At 41.4% G+C, this 21,918-nt stretch overlaps 1 protein-coding gene across 2 annotated transcripts in view; it reads right to left on the reverse strand.

Moving 5' to 3' along the window:
* The window catches only part of UBE2O (ubiquitin conjugating enzyme E2 O), a 145,893-nt gene that overhangs the window by 95,531 nt on the left and 28,444 nt on the right, over positions 1 to 21,918 (reverse strand). For both annotated transcript variants that reach the window (XM_033961072.1, XM_033961073.1), the window contains exon 2: positions 2,187 to 2,246. In XM_033961072.1, the coding sequence (XP_033816963.1) occupies positions 2,187 to 2,246 (60 nt within the window). The remainder of the gene's footprint in view (positions 1 to 2,186; positions 2,247 to 21,918) is intronic.

The following is a 21,918-nucleotide window of genomic DNA, read 5'->3' on the forward strand; positions in this document are numbered from 1 at the left end:
GCAGGTCACCAACCAATCCTTTCTTCCTCCCGTATGTGGATGTCGACTTGTTGGATGATGGAGTCCCCCATGACGATTGCTATCATCTTTATCTTCTCATGTCTCTCTAGCCGCAGCTCTGTGTCCTCAGTGCACTTCCATCTCTCTAGGCGCAGGCCCGTGTCCTCAATGCACTTCCATCTCTCTAGCCGCAAGCCAGTGTCCTCGGTGCACTTCCATCTTTCCTCATCCCGGCGTTGGCTTGCACTGGACTCGTCTTCCTGTGGGTTCCCTCCGCTATTTCTCTTAACAAGAAGTTCAACAGACAAAAATAATTTAAAAACAAAACCGTACAAATGCAGGTTTCACAAGTTAACCAAAATGATCGACAGCAAGATTTATAGCACAAATTAATCTTCAAAATATATCCTACAAAGACCAAAATAAAGTTCTAATTTTAGACAACCATGTCAAAACGTTTTTCCAAAATGTGTTTAAACTTGGATTTTTTTGTAATTCCACATGCAAATAACTCAAAAAGGCAGACCCTCTAGCTAAGGCACCAAACCCCCTTCAAAGTAGGAGGTAGGGTGGGGTATGGACCTCTGGGGGGGGGGGTCAAAGTGTGGCCCCCAAAGTTGGCACTGCTCAGCCAGATATCCCTTAGCTCATCTGAAGCAAGCAACAGCAACTCAGAGCTAAATTAGAAGCAGAAAATCAGGAGCTAAGCAAACTACCATCCATCTGCCTGCTGGAGATAAAGAGCATGCTAATGGATGCTAATAGCCAGGAGGCTTTCCATCCAATAAGACAGTCAACTCAGTGCTCTCTATCTCCACCTGCAGGTAGATGATGGGCATGACCCACTAGTCTCTGGATTTATCTGCTGCTGATGCTAAGGAAAGAGAATTTTCAGAGTAAAACCTCTCCACTCCCACCCCCCTCCTTTGAGCCAGCTTGCTATCCTGGGGTATAGACTGCCAAAGAACTGAGATAAAGGAGAAAAATTATTTTGGGGATTGGCACCCATCAGTCTCTAGTTTTACCTCATATACTGTACTTTAACAGCCCCTTTCTCTCTCCCTGGACAGTACTCAATACATCAATGTCCCACAAACTTTTTGGTACCAAGGCACTCTAAACCTAGTGCCCCAGCTGAAAGGCATCTGAAGTGTGCGAACATTTACACAAAGAAGTCACAAGCATGCATGATGTCATCATGTCAATCTCCACTCATGCATGGAGGCCCTCCGACCGCGATCCTGAACCTGTCACTTGGCTGGTGGGGGATCCTAGAGGAGGGGAGGTGCGGGGAGAGGAGAATCGTCGGTGCTGGCTGCCTGCCTACAGGACGTGCTTCTCGCCGTAAAGAGACACATCCTGTAAGCAGTCAGCGAGCACCAGCGCCTCTCCTCCTTGCTGGCGTTTCAGGGCACACCTGGAATCTGCTGCGGCACACTAGTATGCACACAGTTTGCGATATACTGCAATACATACTCTAAATACTCTCTTCCTTCCATACTGTTGCTTCCTTTCCCTACTGTCTCTAAAATAATATGACTTAAGCATGCTTATAGGATTCCTTGACAGAATAGTGAGCCATGGCTATCTGCCTTATATGCCTGCAGCAATGGAGGAAAGACTCATTAAGCACAGGTTATATAGGGATGACAAAGCATCTTTTGACATTCTGGAAAATATACTTTTAAGACTTTAACAAGGGTGATCTTTATGCCCTATTCATGTGAAAACTCCAATCTGCCTTTCAGTTTGTTATAGCAATGCAGAACTGGTACAAACAGAGCTCAGGTCCAAAGGAAAACTCCCATTTTTCCTTCTGTCTAGCTGTCCTGGGGCCTGAATCTTACTTTGAACAGGTATTCTACTGTGATTAGCTAATCCTCTCCTGTAATTTCTATTGTTTATTTTTTGTCTTGTCAGATTCACTGTATAAGAACACCACACTACTTCCATTTACTGCTAAAGAAAGTGGGGATCTCACTATATGGTACAATCAGCAATGGTGTTCTTACAAAAAAAAAAAAAAAGTTTGCCAGTGTTAACATTTTTTAAATTCACATTCAGTACAGTACACTTACACACACATCACCTAGAAGAGAATTTAAGTCACTAGAATTTCAATATACTGTTTTCACTGGTCAGAACAGATCGAGTAAAAAGCAGGCAAGAAGTAAAATAGCACTTACGTTTGAACCCAGGCGTCTGACTACATCACGGGGCACAAGAGAACGATCTTCAAGTTTTAGCTAAAAAAGGAGGAAAATCATTTTAAAACAGAGAAATTTCAGACTACTTTCAGAAGCCAACCGCCATGGCACATGCTTCAGAACAAAATACTTTACTGGGTAACCAACACTTAAGCAAAATGTGTGTATATTTTAAAAGCAGTATCTTCTCATCCTTTGCAGCAAATAGGCAATGACAAAATATTTAATCTCACTGCCCAATTTAAAAATATGGGCAAGTAATACTAAAATTAGAGCTAGTGTCAGTAAAATGTTTTCAGAAAAAGCACAGTTACTTACTGAAATAGGTCTGGAGACAGCAGGCAGATATTTTCACCTGTGGGCAATGTCATCCAAGGAGCCCAGCACTTTAAGAATTCATAAGCTTTTAGCCTGCCCATACTGTGCATGCGCGAGTGTCTTCCTGCCAGATGAGGGCTCATGGTACCTCATCTCTGTAAGCAAGCTAAGAAGCCAACCAGGGGAGGTGAAAGGAATGCGAGAATATCTGCCTGCTGTGTCCGAATAACACCTGTTACAGTAAGTAACTATGCTTTATCTTAGGTCAAGCAGGCAGCATATTCTCACATGTGGGACACCCTAGCTTACTGCAATGGGATGAAGGGAGAGTTGGCCATCATGAAGAAAATAGATTCTATAATTTTGCTTGGCCGAAATGACCATCTCATCCGGAATAGGATTCTAGACAGTAGTGAGATGTGAAACTGTGGATTGAGGACCAAGTGGCTGCTTTGCAAGTTTCATCAATGAGAGTGGATTGCAAGAAAGCCACTGAGGATGCCATCGCTCAAACTTTGTGTGCTGTAACACGTCCCTTGAGGTACAACCCAGCCCGAGCATAGCAGAAGGAAATGCAGGCCACTAGCCATGAGGAAATAGTTCTCTTGGTGACAGGTCGGCCTAGTCTATTGGGATCAAAGGAGATCAACAGTTGAGGTGAAGTCCTGTGTGATTTAGTCCTTTGCAAATAGTATGCAAAGTCCGCTTAGAGTCCAATGTATGAAGAGCTGCTTCTCCAGGATGAGAATGAGGCTTTGGAAAGATGACTGGAAGCACAATGGATTGATTCAGATGAAATTCTGTGCTAACATTTGGAATGAATTTAGGATGAGTGTGTAGAATGACTGTCATGATGAAATACTGTATATGGTGGGTCAGAAACCAATGCTTGGAGTTCGCTAACTCGACGAGCAGAAGTGACTGCGATCAAGAAAACTAATTTCCAAGTGAGGAATTTGAAATGAGTAGATGCTAGTGGCTCAAAGGGTGGTTTCATCAACTTGGCAAGGACTACATTAAGATCCCAGACAACTGGAGATGGTTTCAGCGGAGGTTTGGAGTTTAAAAGTCCTTTCATAAAACCAGAAATCAGAGGATGAGTTGCCAGAGGGAGTCGCCAGAGGTTTATTGTTGACAAGAGTATGGAAAGCACCAACAGCACTAAGGTGGACTCTGACCGAAGTAGTTTTGAGACCAGAAGTAGAAAGATGGAGAAGATAATCCAGAAGTGAAGAGGAGGAAAGTTCTTGGTGATGGAGAGCACCGGGATGTAAAACGTGTCATTTTTGTTGCTAGCATTGCTGGGTAGATGGTTTTCTGGATGTAGCAATAACAGTTTGAACAGGATCAGAGAGATGAAAATATGTTGAAGTTATACCAAAAGGTACCAAACTGTCAAGTGTAGAGACTGCAGATTGGGATGTAACATGGATCTGTGACTCTGCGTGAGTAGAGAAGAAAAGATCTGCAGCAGAATTGGATCTCTGACCATCAGCCGAAGTAGAAGGCAGAGCCACTGAGAAGCTAAACTAAACTAAACCTTAAGTTTATATACACCACATCCTCTCCATAAAGATAGAGCTTGGCACGGTTTACAGGTACTTTAATAAATGAGGGAAAAACATAATAAGAATTAGTGGTTATAAAGAGGGTAGTGAGCTTTACATTTTTGAGAAAAGCCAGGTTTTCAGATGCTTTCCGAATAATTGGAAGGAGTCCAGATTCCGCAGCAGGACAGGAAGGTTATTCCAAAGCTCAGTGATTTTGAAGAAAAGAGATTTCCCTAAATTTCCTACATAGATGACACCTTTTAACAAGGGGAAAGATAGTTTAAGTTTTTGGGTGGATCTGGTAATGTCAGGTCTCGAAGAATTCCAAGATAGTGGAATTAAGGAAGGAAGAATGCCATGTAGGATCTTGAATGTTAGGCAGGTACAGTTAAAGTGAACCCTAGAAATCACTGGAAGCCAGTGAAGTTTTGACAGAAGCGAGGAAACATGATCGAATTTACTTTTTGTGAAGGTCAACCTAGCCACTGAAGTCTTTGAAGACTTTTCTTGGTTAGACTTAGATAGATGGAGTTACAATAATCTAGTCTGGAAAGAATGATTGATTGTACAAGGACAGCAAAATGTTGTTGGCGGAAGCAGGATCTCATTTTTCTCAACATGTGAAAACTAAAAAAAAACATTTTTTTTACCAGAATTGAGATGGTCATTAAAGGAAAACGTAAAGTCATTAATGATGCCCAAAACTTGAGAATTCAATCTGTAGTGTGGGACCATAAGGTAGTGAAATGAGTGTGGGTAGCTGATCTAGTTTTGGGCCAAACCAAAGTAGTTTTGTTTTGGACTCATTCAGCTTCATTTGTACAGTGAGGACCCAGGATTGGAGTTTCGTTATGCAAGCTATTTTCTCGGAGCAGTTAGTGAGGTTTGAATCTATCTCAAGAAGGACAAGGATGTCATCTGCATATGTATATAGTGTTTCAAAGGGAAATTGATGGAAGAGTTTCAAAGAAGACATACAGATGTTGAAAAGAATAGGAGAGAGAGGTGATCCCTGCGGGACACCACATAATGGTCTCCAAGGAGAAGACATGATGCCATTCATGTTAACAGTGTAAGAGCGGGATCGTAAAAATTTTAAGAGCCAGTCTAAGACTGTGGAATCAATGCATCTCTCAGAAAGTTGGTAAATTAGGATATCGTGGTGGACAACATCAAAGGCCGCAGATAGATCAAATTGTAGTAGGATAGCAAACTTATTACAAGATTGAAGTTGTTGAACCTTTGAGATTAATGAGGCCAGTAGGGATTTGGTGCTGAAATTGGGTCTGAAGCCATATTGGCAAGGTGATAGATTGGAGAATCTCTCTAAGTAATATGAGAGCTGAGTGGATATAATAGCCTCAAGCATTCAGGATATAATAGCCTCAATCTATCAGGATCATGGTGGCCGATTCTCTCTTGAGTTTGACTAAGGTCTTCAGAATGAGAGGGATGGTGGAAATGCATAAAATAATTTTTTCAACCAATCCAGGAGAAATGCATCCACCTTGAGATGCTGCAGAGAGTATTGTCTGGAGCAAAATTGAGGCAGCTTCTGATTGAGCGGAGATGCAAACAGGTCTATCGGAGGAGTTCCCCATAACTCTAAAATGTTATGGAGTACTCTGGAGTTGAGGGTTTGTAGGGTCTGTGATTACTGTACTGACATGATGAAACTGAAGATGAGGATCGTCTGTAACCATGATGATCTAGCCAATGTTTTGAAGACATGGATGGGAAAATTTGAGTGGCTAAATTAGACTAGAGAGTTGCGTGGGGACAGAAATCCCACCCGTCCCCGCCAAAGTCCCACCCATCCCCGTGAGGACTCCCACCCGTCCTCGCGAGGAATCCCTCCGTCCTCCCGAGGAATTCCCTACGTCCCCGCCCATCCCTATAAACTTCAGAAATAGTTATTTCAGTTAATTATGCTACTGAATTAAAGGCTCTGGTAGAAACCCATTTAAAAATAAGCAAAAAGACTTTATTAATTTGGAAATATTAATTGGGAAGAATACATACTTTGTAAACGGGTTTCTACCAGAGCCTCTAATGTTTATAAATTTTTATCAACACAACTAATATACTACTTTATCCTGAAGCCAAAAAAAAAAAAAAAGAATTTTTTTCCTACCTTTGTTGCCTGGTTTCTGCTTTCCTCATGTTCTCATTCAATTCCTTCCATCCACTGTCTCTCTTCTCTCTGCGTCTTCCCTTTGCTCTGTTACTGTGCCTCTCCCTTTCTCCCCCTTCCAAATTGGTCTGGCACCCATCTTCTTCCCTCCGCTCCCCCCATAGTCTGGCATCTCTGTCTTCTTCCCTGCCAGAGTCTTCTCCCAACTCTCTCTTCCCCATTTCCTTTCAGCGTCAAGTTTCAAGTTTATTAAATTCTACTATACCGACTATCAGCAAGTATCTAGCCGGTTTACAAGTTAAAATAAGATAAAAGATAAAACTAATACAAAAAGAAGGGGATTGTGAACATTTAGACTTTAACTAGACATACTGGAAAGTGGTGGTAGGGAATAAAGAAATGGAAAGGAGAAAAATTACATTGTTCAAAATGAATTAAAAAAAAAAAAGGAAATGGGAAAGGGAAGGATGAAACATAAGGAATGGGATCGCTTCCTGAAAGTGGTTGAAGTATTGAAGAATAGATTATTCTTGGGAGCGTCCTTCTCCCCTCCCCCATCGGAGGAAGGGAGGGCTATGCTTAAGCCCTCCCTCTGACATCAGCGCTGACATCGGGGAAGACTTCCGATTGGCTATGTGTGCTGCAGCAGGGCAGGCAGGAAATGGAAGAGGAGCCTTGCAGCAGGGCAGGTAGGAAAATCAGATGAGCCTCGCATTGAACCCGCGGGATCCCCGAGAGCACGAGGGGCGTCCCCACGGGATCCCTGCGACCCTAGGGGGTGTCCCCACGGGTCCCGCAGGATTCCCGTCATCCCCGTTCAGCTCTTTAAATTAGACTCAAATTTTTATGCGTAAAAAACCACTGCACACAAAATTGAAACCCCAGGTCTCAAAAGAAGACTAAGGCCATTAAACAAAAAGTCTTAAAAAAAAAAAAATTAAAGAAAACACAACAAAGTAATTAAAAATCCAAATGAAAAAAAACTGTGAAATTAAATTTCACACCAAACGAGCTGTGGGAAGACAACGCAACACTAGAAAATACAACTTGTTCGCTCCGTGTAAAATGAAGAACTGAAGTACCGCAAGTCCTCGTTGGGCGGGAAGACAACTTGCGCATGCATGGGGCAGGCAGTCTAAAAATTTATGAATTCTTAAAGTGCCGGTGCATTTTTCACTGTCCGACTCCATGGATGACATCACCCACATGTGAGAATATGCTGCCTGCTTGTACTAGGATAATGCTAGTTATTAGTAATGTAGCCTCAAGCAAGACAATCTGACAGACAGTAAGACACCTTGGCTTGCTATCGGTATTTCCTTAAATACCAATTAACCGAGTTTTGATTTTAGTTCTTCTGGTCTTTTTTGGGGAGGGGAGAGCAGATAGGTGTGGTAAAAATCTAAAAAATATTTATCCAATATCTCCTCCCTCTAAACCAGGGGTGTCAAAGTCCCTCCTCGAGGGCCGCAATCCAGTCAAGTTTTCAGGATTTCCCCCAATGAATATGCATCTATTTGCATGCAGTGCTTTCATTGTATGCTAATAAATCTCATGCATATTCATTGGGGAAATCCTGAAAACCAGACTGGATTGTGGCCCTTGAGGAGGGACTGACACACCTGCTCTAAACAAAAGGTTAATGGAGACTGCTGCTGTAAAAACACCAAGCAAAAAATGAACATCCGATAGACATTCATGTTACATTGCTAACAAATACTAGCCCTAATTTTCCTATACGCTTTAGGAGACATCTGATTGTAAACTCCAGATTTTTATCAGTCACTAGAGTCCCTAACTTAAAACAGAACCAAGGAACCTTCCTGCTCCAAAGAGACATTAAATAGATCTCTCACAGGTGGTTCCTGGATTCATGAGTAGGAAAAGGCCTATTTTGCGAGAGGGGGGACCATTTGTGCATTTGTCAAATTTTACAAAGATGTTGCCTTTTCCTACTAGGATATGTGACGCTGTTCCACATCCAACAGTCTCAACACAGGAGGTATGACCCAGTGACTCCCTCTGGTGGGAGAAATGGCTTTTGACCATTTATCTACCAGAGCTACTATTAATTTAATTGGAGTAAAATATAATGTGACATTATATATAGGGGCTGAGAATTAAGGAAAGGGTTTCCACAATATACCTCCAGTTTTGAGAAACTTTCTAGTGTAGGGTTGCCCAAGTCCGGTCCTCGAGATCTACTGGCAGGCCAGGTTTTCTGGATATCCACAATGAACATGCATGTGAGAGATTTGCATACCAAGAAGGCAGTGCAGGCAAATCTCTCTCATTCTAGAGACAGAGAAGGCCAGATCATCCATTGTTTTTGCTAAATTTAGCATATGAAATGCCAATCTGGTATTAAGAATGTCTTTGAGCAACGAAACCCGTTTGGTGCATTTCAATCATATAAGGGAGAGCCTTAGCTAACCTTAGAGCCAATAGTTTAGCTAGAATCTTTCCATCAACATTGATTAAAGAAATAGGCCTGTAGTTTGACACCAACATAGGATCTTTGTTTGGCTTCGGCAAAACTATTGTTAAAGCTTCTGCCATAGTTCCCGATATCTGACCTTTCGTCAGTTGTGATTGATATAATTTAAAAAGATGAGGTTACAGTATGGTTTGAAAAGATTTGAAAACTCCACTGTGAATCCATCGCTACCTGGAACGGATCCAGCTCTGAGAGACTTCAATGCTGACTGGAGTTCTGTAAATGATATAGGCGCCTCAAGTTTTTCCTTTATATGCTCTGGAGTTTTTGGCTCATTAATTGAATTTAAAAATTTTCTTCCTTCATTTTCTTTATTTGAATATAGCTCAGAAGAATATAAAGCTTCATAATAATCCAGAAATTGCTTTGAAACATCTGAAATGTGGGTAAATTTTTTTTTTCCTTTTCCATCAGTAATAGCCACAATCTTTACTCTTTTTTTCTTAGCTTTAAGATAATTAGCCAATATTCTTCCCGCTTTATTTGAGTTTCCATAATAGACTGCCCACTGACAAAACAAATCTTTCCTAGCCAATTGTGAGCAAATCTACCATAATAAAACCCTTAGCACGCTTGCGCACTTCAAACTTCATGATCCCTGTGCCCGTGATCCGTGCCTGCCTTCTGCCCTGATCTCAGACGCTGGCAGACTTCCTGTGCTGCTGGGATGACTCTTCTCTCCCCCAGACTAGCAAAGATAACAGCTGTAGGGCATTTACTAGGCCGGCCCACTTCGATAATGCGAGGCAGGCCAGCCTAGCAAAAGCCCCAAGGCTGCCCGGCCTAGCGGATGCTGGACAGGGGGGTAACTAAAAGTAAGGGAAAAGGGCTACTGCTGGGGGAGCAGGGAAGGGGTGCTGCTGGACAGGGGAAGAGAGACAGACAGAAAGAAAGAAAGAAAGACAGGCAAGGGACAGGGACAGAGACAGAAAGAAAGAGACAGAGACAGGGGGACCAGGGAGAGAGACAAAGAAAGACAGACATAACGAAATAAGAAAGGGGGCAGGGAGAGGGAAAGAAAGACAGACATACATAAAGAAAGAAATGCCTAAGTCTACACATCTATTCTAGCACCCGTTAATGTAACGGGCTAAAAAACTAGTCTCATTATATTTATATTTAGCCTTCATCAGGGCATTCAAGGTATTATGATCCCATTTTAAAACCAATTGTGATTCTAAGGCAGTAATAATTTGGAAAATTCTAATCTCAGTAATTTCCTAACATGCAATCAAAACCTGTGAATTACTTCCAATCAAAACCTGCGAATCCTTACTGGAAAAAATTTCTATCAAATCCACTCCAATACAAATGGAAACAAAAATAAAACTATTAGGCGTCATCATTGATAGGGATCTTACTTTCCACAACCATATTAGTTCGGTCGCAAAAATCTGTTTCTTCAAACTTCGCATCATTCGGTTGCTAATTCCAATTCTAGAGACCGATTCAATCAATATCCTGATTCATTCCTTAGTCATCTCCCATTTAGATTATTGCAACTCGCTTCTCAACGGTCTCCCCCCCAAAAAAATCCGACGCCTACAATTAATACAAAACACAGCAATAAAACTCATTTACAAAATAGGCAAATTTAACCATGTCACTCCTCTTCTAAAAGAGGCACATTGGCTCCCCATCACTCACCGTATCACTTATAAAATCATCTTACTCTCCTTCAAAATAAAACTCTCTCACCAGCCCTCATTTCTTGATAAACTTCTCATCCCCCAATGTTCCCCACGCACTCTTAAGGTCAACTGATCAAAAGCTTCTCGTTATTCCCTCCATAAAAGACTTTTATTACACATGGAAAATAAATTTCGCAGTAGCTGCCCCAACTTTATGGAATTCTCTGCCACAGCAACTCCGCGATGAACAACATCTAGACAAATTTAAGACAAGCCTAAAGACTTTTTTATTTCGTGACGCATTCGGCTGTGCTTAGACTTACCTTCTGGTTTTTTTTTTTGGTTTTTTTTACTACCTTTTCTTTTTCAAGCAACCAACCGCTTTAACAAAGCGACCCTATCCTATACGTTTTATCCCATTCCCACTTTCTCCTTTTCTTCTCAAATATGTAACTTTTCCCCTCCCTTCCCTTTTACCCTCACTTTCAAGTTTGTCTAGTTGATATTATTTATGTTCGCACCATTTATTTTAAAATGCCAACTATTTTTTTTTTTATCCTTCTTACCTTTTAAATTTTATTGTTAACCGGCCAGATATTTGTTGATGGTCGGTATATTAAAAACTAATAAACTTGAAACTTGATGCACTGAATATGAAATGATCTGCCCTCGCATAGTTTCCTTAAATGCATCCCATAGAGCTTCCAAAGAGATTTCCTCCGAGGTGTTGAGTTGAAAATACTCAATTCATTTTTATCTGAATTTCCTCAAGAAAGTTTGAATCTGCAAGCAGTGTATTATTGAATCTCCAAACAGGTCTAATAGAATCTTCTTCAACAAATTGATATTCTATCCAAATAGCAGCATGATCCGCCAGAATGATCGGATCTATGCTAGCTTTTGTGACCTGTTGAATTAAATGATTTGAAACAAAAAAATAATCAATTCTTGAAAATGATTTGTGAACTTGGGAGCAAAACGAAAAATTCCTGAGCATTAAAATGTAAAATCCACATATAAGTGCAAGATTATCCAGACCTAATGATTTTAATTGCCTACTCAGTTGTTTATTCATTAATGGATCCATGACAGCATTGAAGTCTCCAGCTATGACTAGTCATAGCCAGTGACAAAATTGTTTGGAGTTTATTTAAAGAAATTTGCGTGATTAGAATGAGGTGCATAAATATTAAGAAGCTTCAGGGTATCTTTTCCTGAAGTCATATAAACATAGAGCCATCTATCCATGGGATCAGCCTGAAATATATCAAATGTAACAGAAATCTTCCGATTAACTAGGACTGCCACACCTGCCTTCTTTCCTGTTGCTGGTGCATAAAAACGTTGTTTTATCCACCCCCTCCCCCCTTCCAATTTAGCTACCTCAGCATCTGACAGATGAGTCTCTTGTATGAAATAAATGTCAGCTTGTTGTTTCTTCAAAAAAAATTAAGAATCTTTTTCCTTTTTATGGGATGACTAAGTCCATTGACATTTAAGGAATATAACTAAAGCCATTTTATTTGATTACAAAATCTTAAAGAATAAACCAATAATTTCCTATTGACCAAATTTAAAAATAAAAATTTTCACACATCCAGGACCCTAAACAATAAATCCCCCCTTCCCACCCCCAGCCGAACTCTGTAAATCACACGAAAACCTGTATGCAAACATTTAGACTAGAAGATCACCATCCCCCCTCCCAAGCACCTTAATTTATCCCATATTAACCCTCCATGTTCTGCTAAATATTAATGAGATCAAGTTAAAAAAAAACACACCTAAGATTTTGTTGTTCATTATCTCTCCTATTCTGTATACTGAATTTATTGCTTCTTCAATGTAACTATGTCGCTGACTGTCCAGCTCTTCTTATTGTACTTGCATTCATTGTACTTGTATTCATTGATTCTATATTGTAACTATGATGCTGACTGTCCAGCTCTTCTTATTGTAAACTGCCTCGAACTACCATGGCTTTGGCGGTATATAAGAAATAAATTATTATTATAAATACCATGTTAATTAATTTTAAGTAATTAATAAACAAAATACATTACCATTTATCATTAAATAGTTTCTTTTAAAGAACAAGTCAAATCATACCTTCAAGAAGATAAAAAATAAATAAATAAAAATAATTAATTATGAACTTTACTAAGAATATCAAAATTCATGAGATTCTATTAATATCAGCCATGTTCCCAGAAATTATCCAACAACAAAATGAATATACTTCCCCCTCCCCATTTGCGGTTTCGACACTCGCGATTTCACATATTTGTAATTATTTGGGGGGGAGGGGGAAACCCTCCCCCCCCATAGTTTAGCACATTCCCGCCTCTCTCCAGCCTTCCCGCCGGCATCCTGGCCTTACCTGGTGGTCTAGCGGGCTTTCGGGGCAGGTGCGATCTTCCTACATTCCTGCCCCGTGTAGATCGTCAATAGGAAATGGCTGCCATGAGCTCCCGTCATACTCTTGAGAGACTACGGGAATTCAAGGCAGTCATTTCCTATTGGCGATCTGCACGGGGCAGGAGTGTACAAGATCGCTCCTGCCCCGAAAGCCTGCTAGACCACCAGGTAAGGCCAGGATGCCGGGGGGAAGGCGGGAGAGAGGCAGGGGCGGGTCAGAGCCAGACGAGAAGATATTTGCGATTTTTCCCTATTCACGGTCCGGCTCTGCCCCTATCCCCCGCAAATACCGAGGGAGAAGTGTAGTCATAAATCATAATAATAAACACCCATAAAGAATCTGCTGTTAGACACCATCAAATGGAAACTATAAGGAATAAATGACACCATTATAAAGGCTCACTTCACCTTAAACATAGTTAAACTCATAAGTACACACCAAATTTAATAAAATGAAAATTCAGAACCCATAGAACAAATAAAATAAAGATTCTAGAGTTGAAGTTAATTCATATAGTTCCTTATAATAAATTAAACCCAAATCCCACTATATGCATATCACTATAAATACCCAAAATGTAAACAAATTCATAGAGAACAAGAATCCCCCAATGGATTAATAAGACTATTTTAAAAACATAATAGTAAATTATATTGTCAGTTAATTATAAATTCAATAAATAAATAAATCTAGGGATCAATATAATATCCAATTGTGATAATAAATTAAATAGCTGCTTCTGAAATGTAATGGCGCTCGCTGTGTGATGCTGGCACAAAGTTGTCCAAGTCTGCTCAAGTCTTGCAATCTGTACACACCATACCAGTTTCGCTGCAAATCCAAATAGGAAACCATACTCAAGTATAATTTATGTACAACTAAAAAGGAACCCCTTCATGTCCAGACCGCACAACAGCAAAAAATAAAATAAATTAAAATTAAATTAAAATAAAATTCAAAGTTGAAATAAAAATAGCTGAATCTGCCTTTCATATCACCCTCTGTCATCGGGTCTAAATGCTGATTAATAAAGTCCTGTAGTTTAGTCGGGTCTTCATAATGACTGCTTTTATTATTAAAGGTGATTTTCATTACTGCTGGATATAGGAGCCCATATCTTGCTCCCATTTGTCTCAGCTGAGGTCTGAGAAGCAGGAACTTTTTTCTTAAGCCAGCCGTAACTTTAGCAAAATCAGGCAGGAGATGGATTTTTGTTTCCTGCCATTTTACCAACCTCATTTGCTTAGCGGTAGACAAAATATCCAAAGCTTGTTTAAAACGCAGTACCCTGAATATCATGGGCCTGGGACCATTTTGACTGTTGGAGGCTCTGGATGGAATTCGATGTGTTCTTTCCATTTCCAGAGGATACTTCAGGTTGAGGGAGAGCATCTTAGGCAATAAATCCTCAAGAAAAGATGCAACATCTGATCTCTCTACCCCTTCTGGGAGCCCTAGTAATCTAATATTTTTCCTCCGACTTCTGTTATTAACCTCCTCCAATTCTTTAGTCAGGCGATCCACTGCTTTATGTTCAGTTTGTAACTTATTCAAACTGCCTTCCATAACTGACACCCGGTCTTCTAACTGTACAGTTTTATCATCACTTATCTGTAACTTCTGACTAAGATTTCGAACTTCTTTTAATATCTTTAGTTCAGTAGTATTAACCTGCATTGTCTCCCTTATAGCTTTCAGCTCAGATATAACTTGTTCCAACAATTCTGATGTGTTCTTAGGTCAGGGGTGTTAAAGTCCCTCCTCGAGGGCCGCAATCCAGTCGGGTTTTCAGGATTTTCCCAATGAATATGCATGATTTATTTGCATGCACTGCTTTCAATGTATGCTAATAGATCTCATGCATATTTATTGGGGAAATCCTGAAAACCCGACTGGATTGCTGCCCTCGAGGAAGGACTTTGACACCACTGCCTTAGGTAATGGTGGGTGGGTGGTTCTTGTTTAGCCCTTTTAGCCGAGGCTCCTGCAGAAAATGCTGTTTCCAATTTAGACTGTCTTCCTGATGCCATATCAGCTGAAGATTTCACAAATCAGATTTTTTCCCTTTTGGAGTGTGAACTTGATCATTTGAGCTGTCAAATTAGCCGAATTGTGCTGATGAGGGAGGAGCAGTAAAGTCACCCAGCCATACTGTCTTGCAGTCAAGTTCCAGAATCGGCACAGGGGAAATACTAGAAAGGGAATTATAGGAGACAGAAGGGTGATGCTCAACATGGGGAAAAAACCCATACATACAGAGATGGAAGATGGATGGTGAGCATAGGGAAAGAAGAAATTTCAAATGGTTAGGAGACATTAGAAAGTGAGCTAAGAGAAGTGATTTGAAAAATAAAAATGAACAAATAAAAAAGGTAGAAAAAATAATTTTATTCTCTATTTTGTGATTAGAATATATTAGATTTGAAAAGTATATCCTGCCAGAGCTGGTGTTAAACATAACTGGGGACCACTAAGCACACTATCAGACTGTGCTTCTTTAGCTTCCAGCAGGCTTAGGGCTCTCTCTGGCCAGAGGGCAGTTGTTCTAGTTGCACTCCCCTAACACTATTCCTGCCATATGTGACTGAGGTATTCTGTTAGCATGATTTTTCTACGTAACATTCTGTAGTAATTTGGCTTGTTCAGTTTTTTCAATAATAGAGGGGATATTTGTGAGGGGGAAGAGGTTGGGAGACAAGAGTGGTTGATCCTTGTTCTGTACATCTGTTATTTTATAAATCACAATACAGAATATTATTTCTTTGTATACTTTAATAAAATTATTTCAATATAAAATCATAACTATTTGAGGCTTGTGTGGTTGGGCTCAGACAAGAGAGTTTTGGGGACCACTACTTTACAAAAAAATTGCATTTTTCAAGTCAAAGAAGAGGTAACTGAATGCATTTATCACCAAGGGTACATACTGCATTGCTGCAGTATTTTATATTCTAGAGATGTGTCTCATAGCAAGAGGTGACTGAAAAAGGATTAAAATATCTCCCTCAGTTTTGTTTTTCTCATTCATTCTAGGCAGTGGATAATTTCTGATGTTTGAAAATAGCTTTAGCTTCATTTTTATTTATTTATTTTTTGAATTCTCCATATAGTTCACCTCTGAAGAGGGAACTTGTGATCTTGAAAGAAGATCCATCTCACCTTTGATGTACGATCACACTAAACCTAGCAGAAGGATCAGACTACAAAAATATTCTGTTACAGTGGGTTGCGGCACTATACTCCCCGTGTGAAACACAGGTTTCTCCGCCTTAAAAGTTATTAGCATTAGCAAAATAAAGGCATGTTTAGGAAATATAGGGCTCCTTTTATGAAGGTGTGCTAGCGTTTTTAGCACGCGCTAACCCCTGTGCAATACTAACGCAATACTAACGCAAGCTCTATGGATGCATAACCGTGTAGCGCGCGCTAAAACCGCTAGCGCACCTTCGTAAAAGGAGCCCATAACCTTAGGATGCCAGAAAGATGGAACTGAAAGAACACCACAAAATAGTTAAGAGCATCCCACACCTTTCCCTGTGACTTTACAGCGGAGACTTTCACTACTTTTCAAGCAGGAGCCAATTTGTCTGAAACTTTTCAGTGGCTGAAATTTGCTGCTCTGTTTCAGCTGAAGGCCTGGCACCTGATAGGGAACACTACCCATTCCAACAGTAGGTGCCTCCTCCTCTTCCCTGAGGCCTATTGCACAACCTCTGGTAGTCTAGTGGCTAATCAAAGCAGGAGCTAGCCCCAGCCACTCCTGCCATTGCCATCCCTACTATAAAAAAATAAAAATAATTTTTAAAAAAAGTTTTAAACCGCTGTTCTAGTCTTTTTTAAAAATCTTTATTAAGTTTTGATAACTAACACAAGTGCAAACAATATACATACATATATAAATAATCACAATCAGCACTTATAATCAATCAATATCTAGTCTTCTAAAATTCGCCTATTCTTGGCCAATCTGAAGGCTCAGTGGGTGTAAAAAGACTTGTCCTTTGCTCAATAATCCACTTTAGGTTGTCTTCTCACTTTTTTGGGGGGGAGGGGGGAATGGAGTATAGTACATATCAGATATATGTACAGACATAACAGACAGCCCATATACTTAGGGCTCCTTTTATCAAGCCGTGCTAGCAGGGTTAACGCGTGCGACTTTTCATCACGTGTAAACCCCCGCGCTGGCTAAAAACTACTGCTTGCTCGAGGAGGTGGTAGCGGCTAGTGCGTCCCGCAGTTTAGCATGCGCTATTACGCGCGTTAAACCGCTAGTGCGGCTTGATAAAAGGAGCCCTTAGTCTTATCAAAATGGACAGAAGCATGGAGTTTTGAGCTGTGGTCCCTGCTTAAGATGACATTTGATAGCTAAATTTAAGGATTCCAGAAAGAATCCCGATTCTCAGCTTATGACCATTACTGTGATGGTTAGAGTAAGCTTTTTTTTCTCTCTTTTTTTTTGGGGGGGGAGGGGGTTGGGAACAGGTATGATGAAAACAAAAACACATAGCAAAAAAATCTGGTCAGCTGCTGGTCAGATCCCGGGTCTAGTTCCAGTTGAGATGGCAGTATAAAGAGAGGCAGATGGAAACTGCCAGCCTTCCGCCACCCTTCCCAAAAAATTCAGTTTTTTACTGAATCCTGAAAATTATCACCACTAAAAAGGTGGCTTTTCAGGTTGCTATAGTCTGAATGAACACTACTAAATGTTCTTCTGAACCTAGATCACCAATAAACTGGTTATCTAGAATTTAATTAGACCGATTATCTCAGCCCAAATCAATAGTAAAATTTCTGGAAAAAACAAAAACAAACCCCAAACCATCCATCCACTCACTCCTTCAATTTTTCTTTTAACATAATTCTTAGACTATTTACTAATAATTCCAGTAATAACTTCAACCGCTTGCAAAATAATGACAATTACAATAAAATAAGAGGGTACTGCGGCAACCCACAGAAGACTGCAGACTGTGTATGTGGGTATCACTTAGGCACATGCAAGGTGGGGGGAAGGAGAGATGTGGAAACAATGATGTATGTGCTTTCTAAAGAGTAGTTATGAGGATGCTGTCAGCCTTCTGGGTACCTGAACTCCCTCAAGTAATTAGCTAGAAAGAGCAGGACAATAGAGATGATGTATTCAGCATACTCTGCTTTTGCTTTCAGCAAGCATTTCCAGCAAAGATACAGAAAGTGTGTTTAGCTGCAGACACCTGCTAAATGCATGGGGGCTCCAGCATTCACCCTACTCTGTAGCACTGCTGCTGCCATCCTATCACTTCTTCCCCCAGCTTGCATGGGCTAATGGATGCAGATGACAGTGGTGCAGACAAGTGGGAAAGGGTGGGATTTAGAGGCCATCTCACTTTTGCAGAGTCTACAAGTCTCGTGATCCTAGTGCTGCAAGGTCAGCAGGACACATTGTGGTAGAACTGCTTGCTGATTGACACCATTTCTAGCTAAACTCATTAAACAGTTGGTTTTTAAAAAATATTACTGAAGCACTTTAGGTGAATAATTGCTAACTTTAATGAAGAGATCCTTAGCATCTGCCAGGAGTTTAGTGCATAAATAGTGAAAAGGTATGCTTATGTTTTCCCGAAAATAACACACTGTCATATTAATTTTGGGCCCAAAAAAGGCACTAGGGTCTTATTTTCAGGGAGGTCTTATTTTTTTCATGTACAATAATTCTCTCTCCCTCATCCCAATTCTTCCTATTTCCTTTCTATTCCCCACATGTGCAGCATCTTTCCTCCCCTCTCACCCACCCCCTTGTGCAGTATCTTTCTATCCCTCCCCCCTCCCATCCTCCTGTGCAGTAGAACCTTTGCAGCCCATATCCCTCCCTCACTTTGTGCAGCAGAACCCTTGCAGCTTCTATCCCTCCCTTCTTCCGATCCCTTGTGCAGCAGAACTCTTGTAGCTTACATCCCTCCCATCCCCCCGTGAAGCATTTTTTAATCCACCCACCGCCATGCACACCCCTCTCCCTACTTACCCTTTTATCTCTCCCACCCATCCGAACCCCGACCGAGACACCGAAATCGAGTACCTTATAACAAACTGCATCGTCGGCAGCACAGGTCCCATCGCGGCTTTTTCACGCCCGGGCATTTCTCTGCCACGTTGCTGATGGAAGAGTCGTGGGTGGAGCGCTGCTGCCACCAGCAACTAGGGCTTATTTTCAGGGTTAGCGCTTTTCTTAAGACCTACCCGAAAATCATGCTAGGTCTTATTTTTGGGGAAACACGGTATATGAAAATGTCAAGTAAAATATTGATGATCCTTAGAACAAGTCCTTAAGCATATGCTGCTCTTGACTCTACTGGAGGCCCACAGCCAGTTTAAATTTTGCAAATTATAACAATCCATTGACTGGCTAGGTAGGCTTGCAGGAGTGACATGAAATCAGACAACACTATTAACGCACTGATGGAACTTCTAATTATTAAAACAGAAGAGTTGGTTTGGGTATGTTTTGCTTTCATTTGATAGAAACAGAGAAAAAGGAAGGCAGATAAAGGTCAAATGGCCCATCCAGTCTGACCATCCACAGCACCCACCCTCTCTTCTCCCTAAGAGATCCTACATGCCTGTCCCATGCTTTCTTGAACTCAGACACAGTCTTTTGTCTCCACCACCTCTACCAGGAGACTTCCACACCATCTACCACCTTTTCTGTAAAAACATATTTCCTTAGATTACTCTTGAGCTTGTTACCTCTTAACTTCATCCTATGCCCTCTTATTCCAGAGCTTCCTTTCAAATGAAAGATTTGCCTCATGCAGTTTTAGAGTTCTTAGTTTTGTTTGGGGGGGGGGGTTGTGCATGTTTGTAGAAATATCAGAAACTATAAACATAGTAGGGATAATATTATGTACACCAGCATGGTATAGTTGTTGCGATTAATACAGCCTCATATTTCTTAGACGTAGATTTACATAAGAACATAAGAGTTGCCTCCGCTGAGTCAGACCAGAGGTCCATCGCGCCCAGCAGTCCGCACACGCGGCGGCCCATCAGGTCCACGACCTGTTAGATGGTCCCTGCCTTTTCCTATAACCTATCTCTAAATCTATCTGTACCCTCTAATTCTATCTGTACCCCTCAATCCCCTTATCCTTCAGGAATTTATCTAAACCTTCCTTGAACCCCCGTAGCGTGCCCTGCCCTATCACAATCTCCGGGAGCGCATTCCATGTGTCCACCACCCTCTGGGTAAAGAAGAACTTCTTAGCATTCATTCTAAACCTGTCCCCTTTCAATTTCTCTGAGTGCCCCCTTGTACTTGTGGTTCCCCACAGTCTGAAGAATCTGTCCCTGTCTACCTTCTCTATGCCTTTCAGGATTTTGAGGGTTTCTATCATATCTCCTCTAAGTCTCCGCTTCTCCAGGGAGAAGAGCCCCAGCTTTTCCAACCTGTCAGCATATGAAAGGTTTCCATACCTTTTATCAATTTAGTTGCCCTTCTCTGGACTCCTTCAAGTACTGCCATGTCCTTCCTGAGGTACGGCGACCAGTACTGGACACAGTACTCCAGATGCGGGCGCACCATTGCCTGATACAGCGGCATGATGACTTCCTTTGTCCTGGTCGTGATACCCTTTTCGATGATACCCAGCATTCTGTTTGCTTTCTTGGAGGCTGCCGCACATTGTGCCGATGCTTTCATTGTTGTATCCACCAACACACCTAGGTCTCTTTCAAGGTTACTTATCCCTAGCAGTGATCCCCCCATTTTGTAGCTGAACATCGGGTTCTTTTTCCCTACATGCATGACTTTGCATTTCTCTACATTGAAGCTCATTTGCCACTTTTTTGCCCATTCTTCCAGTCTCGCAAGGTCCCTTTGCAGGTCTTCACAGTCTTCCGATGTTCTAACCCTACTGCAGAGTTTGGTGTCGTCTGCAAATTTAATAACCTCACATTTTGTCCCGGTCTCCAGGTCGTTTATGAAGATATTGAACAGGAGCGGTCCCAGTACCGGAACTCCGCTCGTGACCCATCGCCAGTCTGAGTATTGGCCCTTCACTCCAACCCTCTGTTTTCTGCCCTCCAACCAGTGTTTAATCCATTGGTAGACATTCCCTTTCACCCTATGGTTCCCCAGTTTCTTGAGCAGCCGTTCATGGGGTACCTTGTCGAAGGCCTTTTGGAAGTCAAGGTAAATGATGTCAATGGATTCCCCTTTGTCTATCTGGCTGTTTATCCCTTCAAAGAAGTGCAGTAAGTTCGTGAGGCATGACCTTCCCTTGCAGAAGCTGTGCTAGTTCGCCCTCAGCTGTCCATTGTTTTCTATGTGCTCGCAGATGCTGTCCTTTATCAGTGCTTCCATCATCTTTCCCAGAACCGAGGTCAAGCTCACCGGCCTGTAGTTTCCTGGGTCACCCTTCGATCCCTTCTTGAAGATAGGCGTGATATTTGCTATTTTCCAGTCCTCCGGGATCTCACCAGTTTTTAAGGATAGGTTATATATTTGCTTGAGTGTTTCCACTATTTCGTTTCTCAGTTCTTTTAGTACCCTTGGGTGGATTCCATCCGGGCCTGGTGATTTGTCGCTCTTCAGTCTGTCTATCTGTCGGAGGACATCCTCTTGGCTTATCTCTATTTGCTCCAGTTTTTCATCTTGATCCCCACTTATGATCTCCTCGGGCTCTGGAACATTGGATGTGTCCTCGCTCGTGAAAACCGACGAGAAGAACTTGTTTAACCTGTCGGCTACATCTTTTTCCTCCTTTACCATTCCCTTTCTGTCTCCATCATCCAGTAGTCCCACTTCTTCCCTTGCCGGTTGCTTCCCCTTTACGTACCTGAAGAACGGTTTGAAGTTTCTCGCTTCTCTCGCCAGCCTCTCTTCATATTCTCTTTTTGCTTCCCTAACCACTCAGTGACATTCCCTTTGGTGTTTTTTGTGTTCCGTCTGGTCCTTCTTCCATTTTCTGAATGATATTTTCTTGTCCCCCTATCGCCTTTTTCACTGCATCTTTTATCCACACCGGTTTTTTTGCTTGATTCTTTTTGCACCCTTTCCTAAACCTGGGGACGTACAGGTTTTATGCCTTGTGCACCGTGTCCTTGAGTATGGTCCAGGCCTTCTCAACGGTCTCCAGCTTCCCTGAGCCACTTCTGAGTTTCTTTCCCACCATTTTCCTCATA

The sequence above is a fragment of the Geotrypetes seraphini genome, chromosome 10 (genome assembly GCF_902459505.1).
Source record: "Geotrypetes seraphini chromosome 10, aGeoSer1.1, whole genome shotgun sequence".
NCBI classification, from domain to species: Eukaryota; Metazoa; Chordata; class Amphibia; order Gymnophiona; family Dermophiidae; genus Geotrypetes; species Geotrypetes seraphini.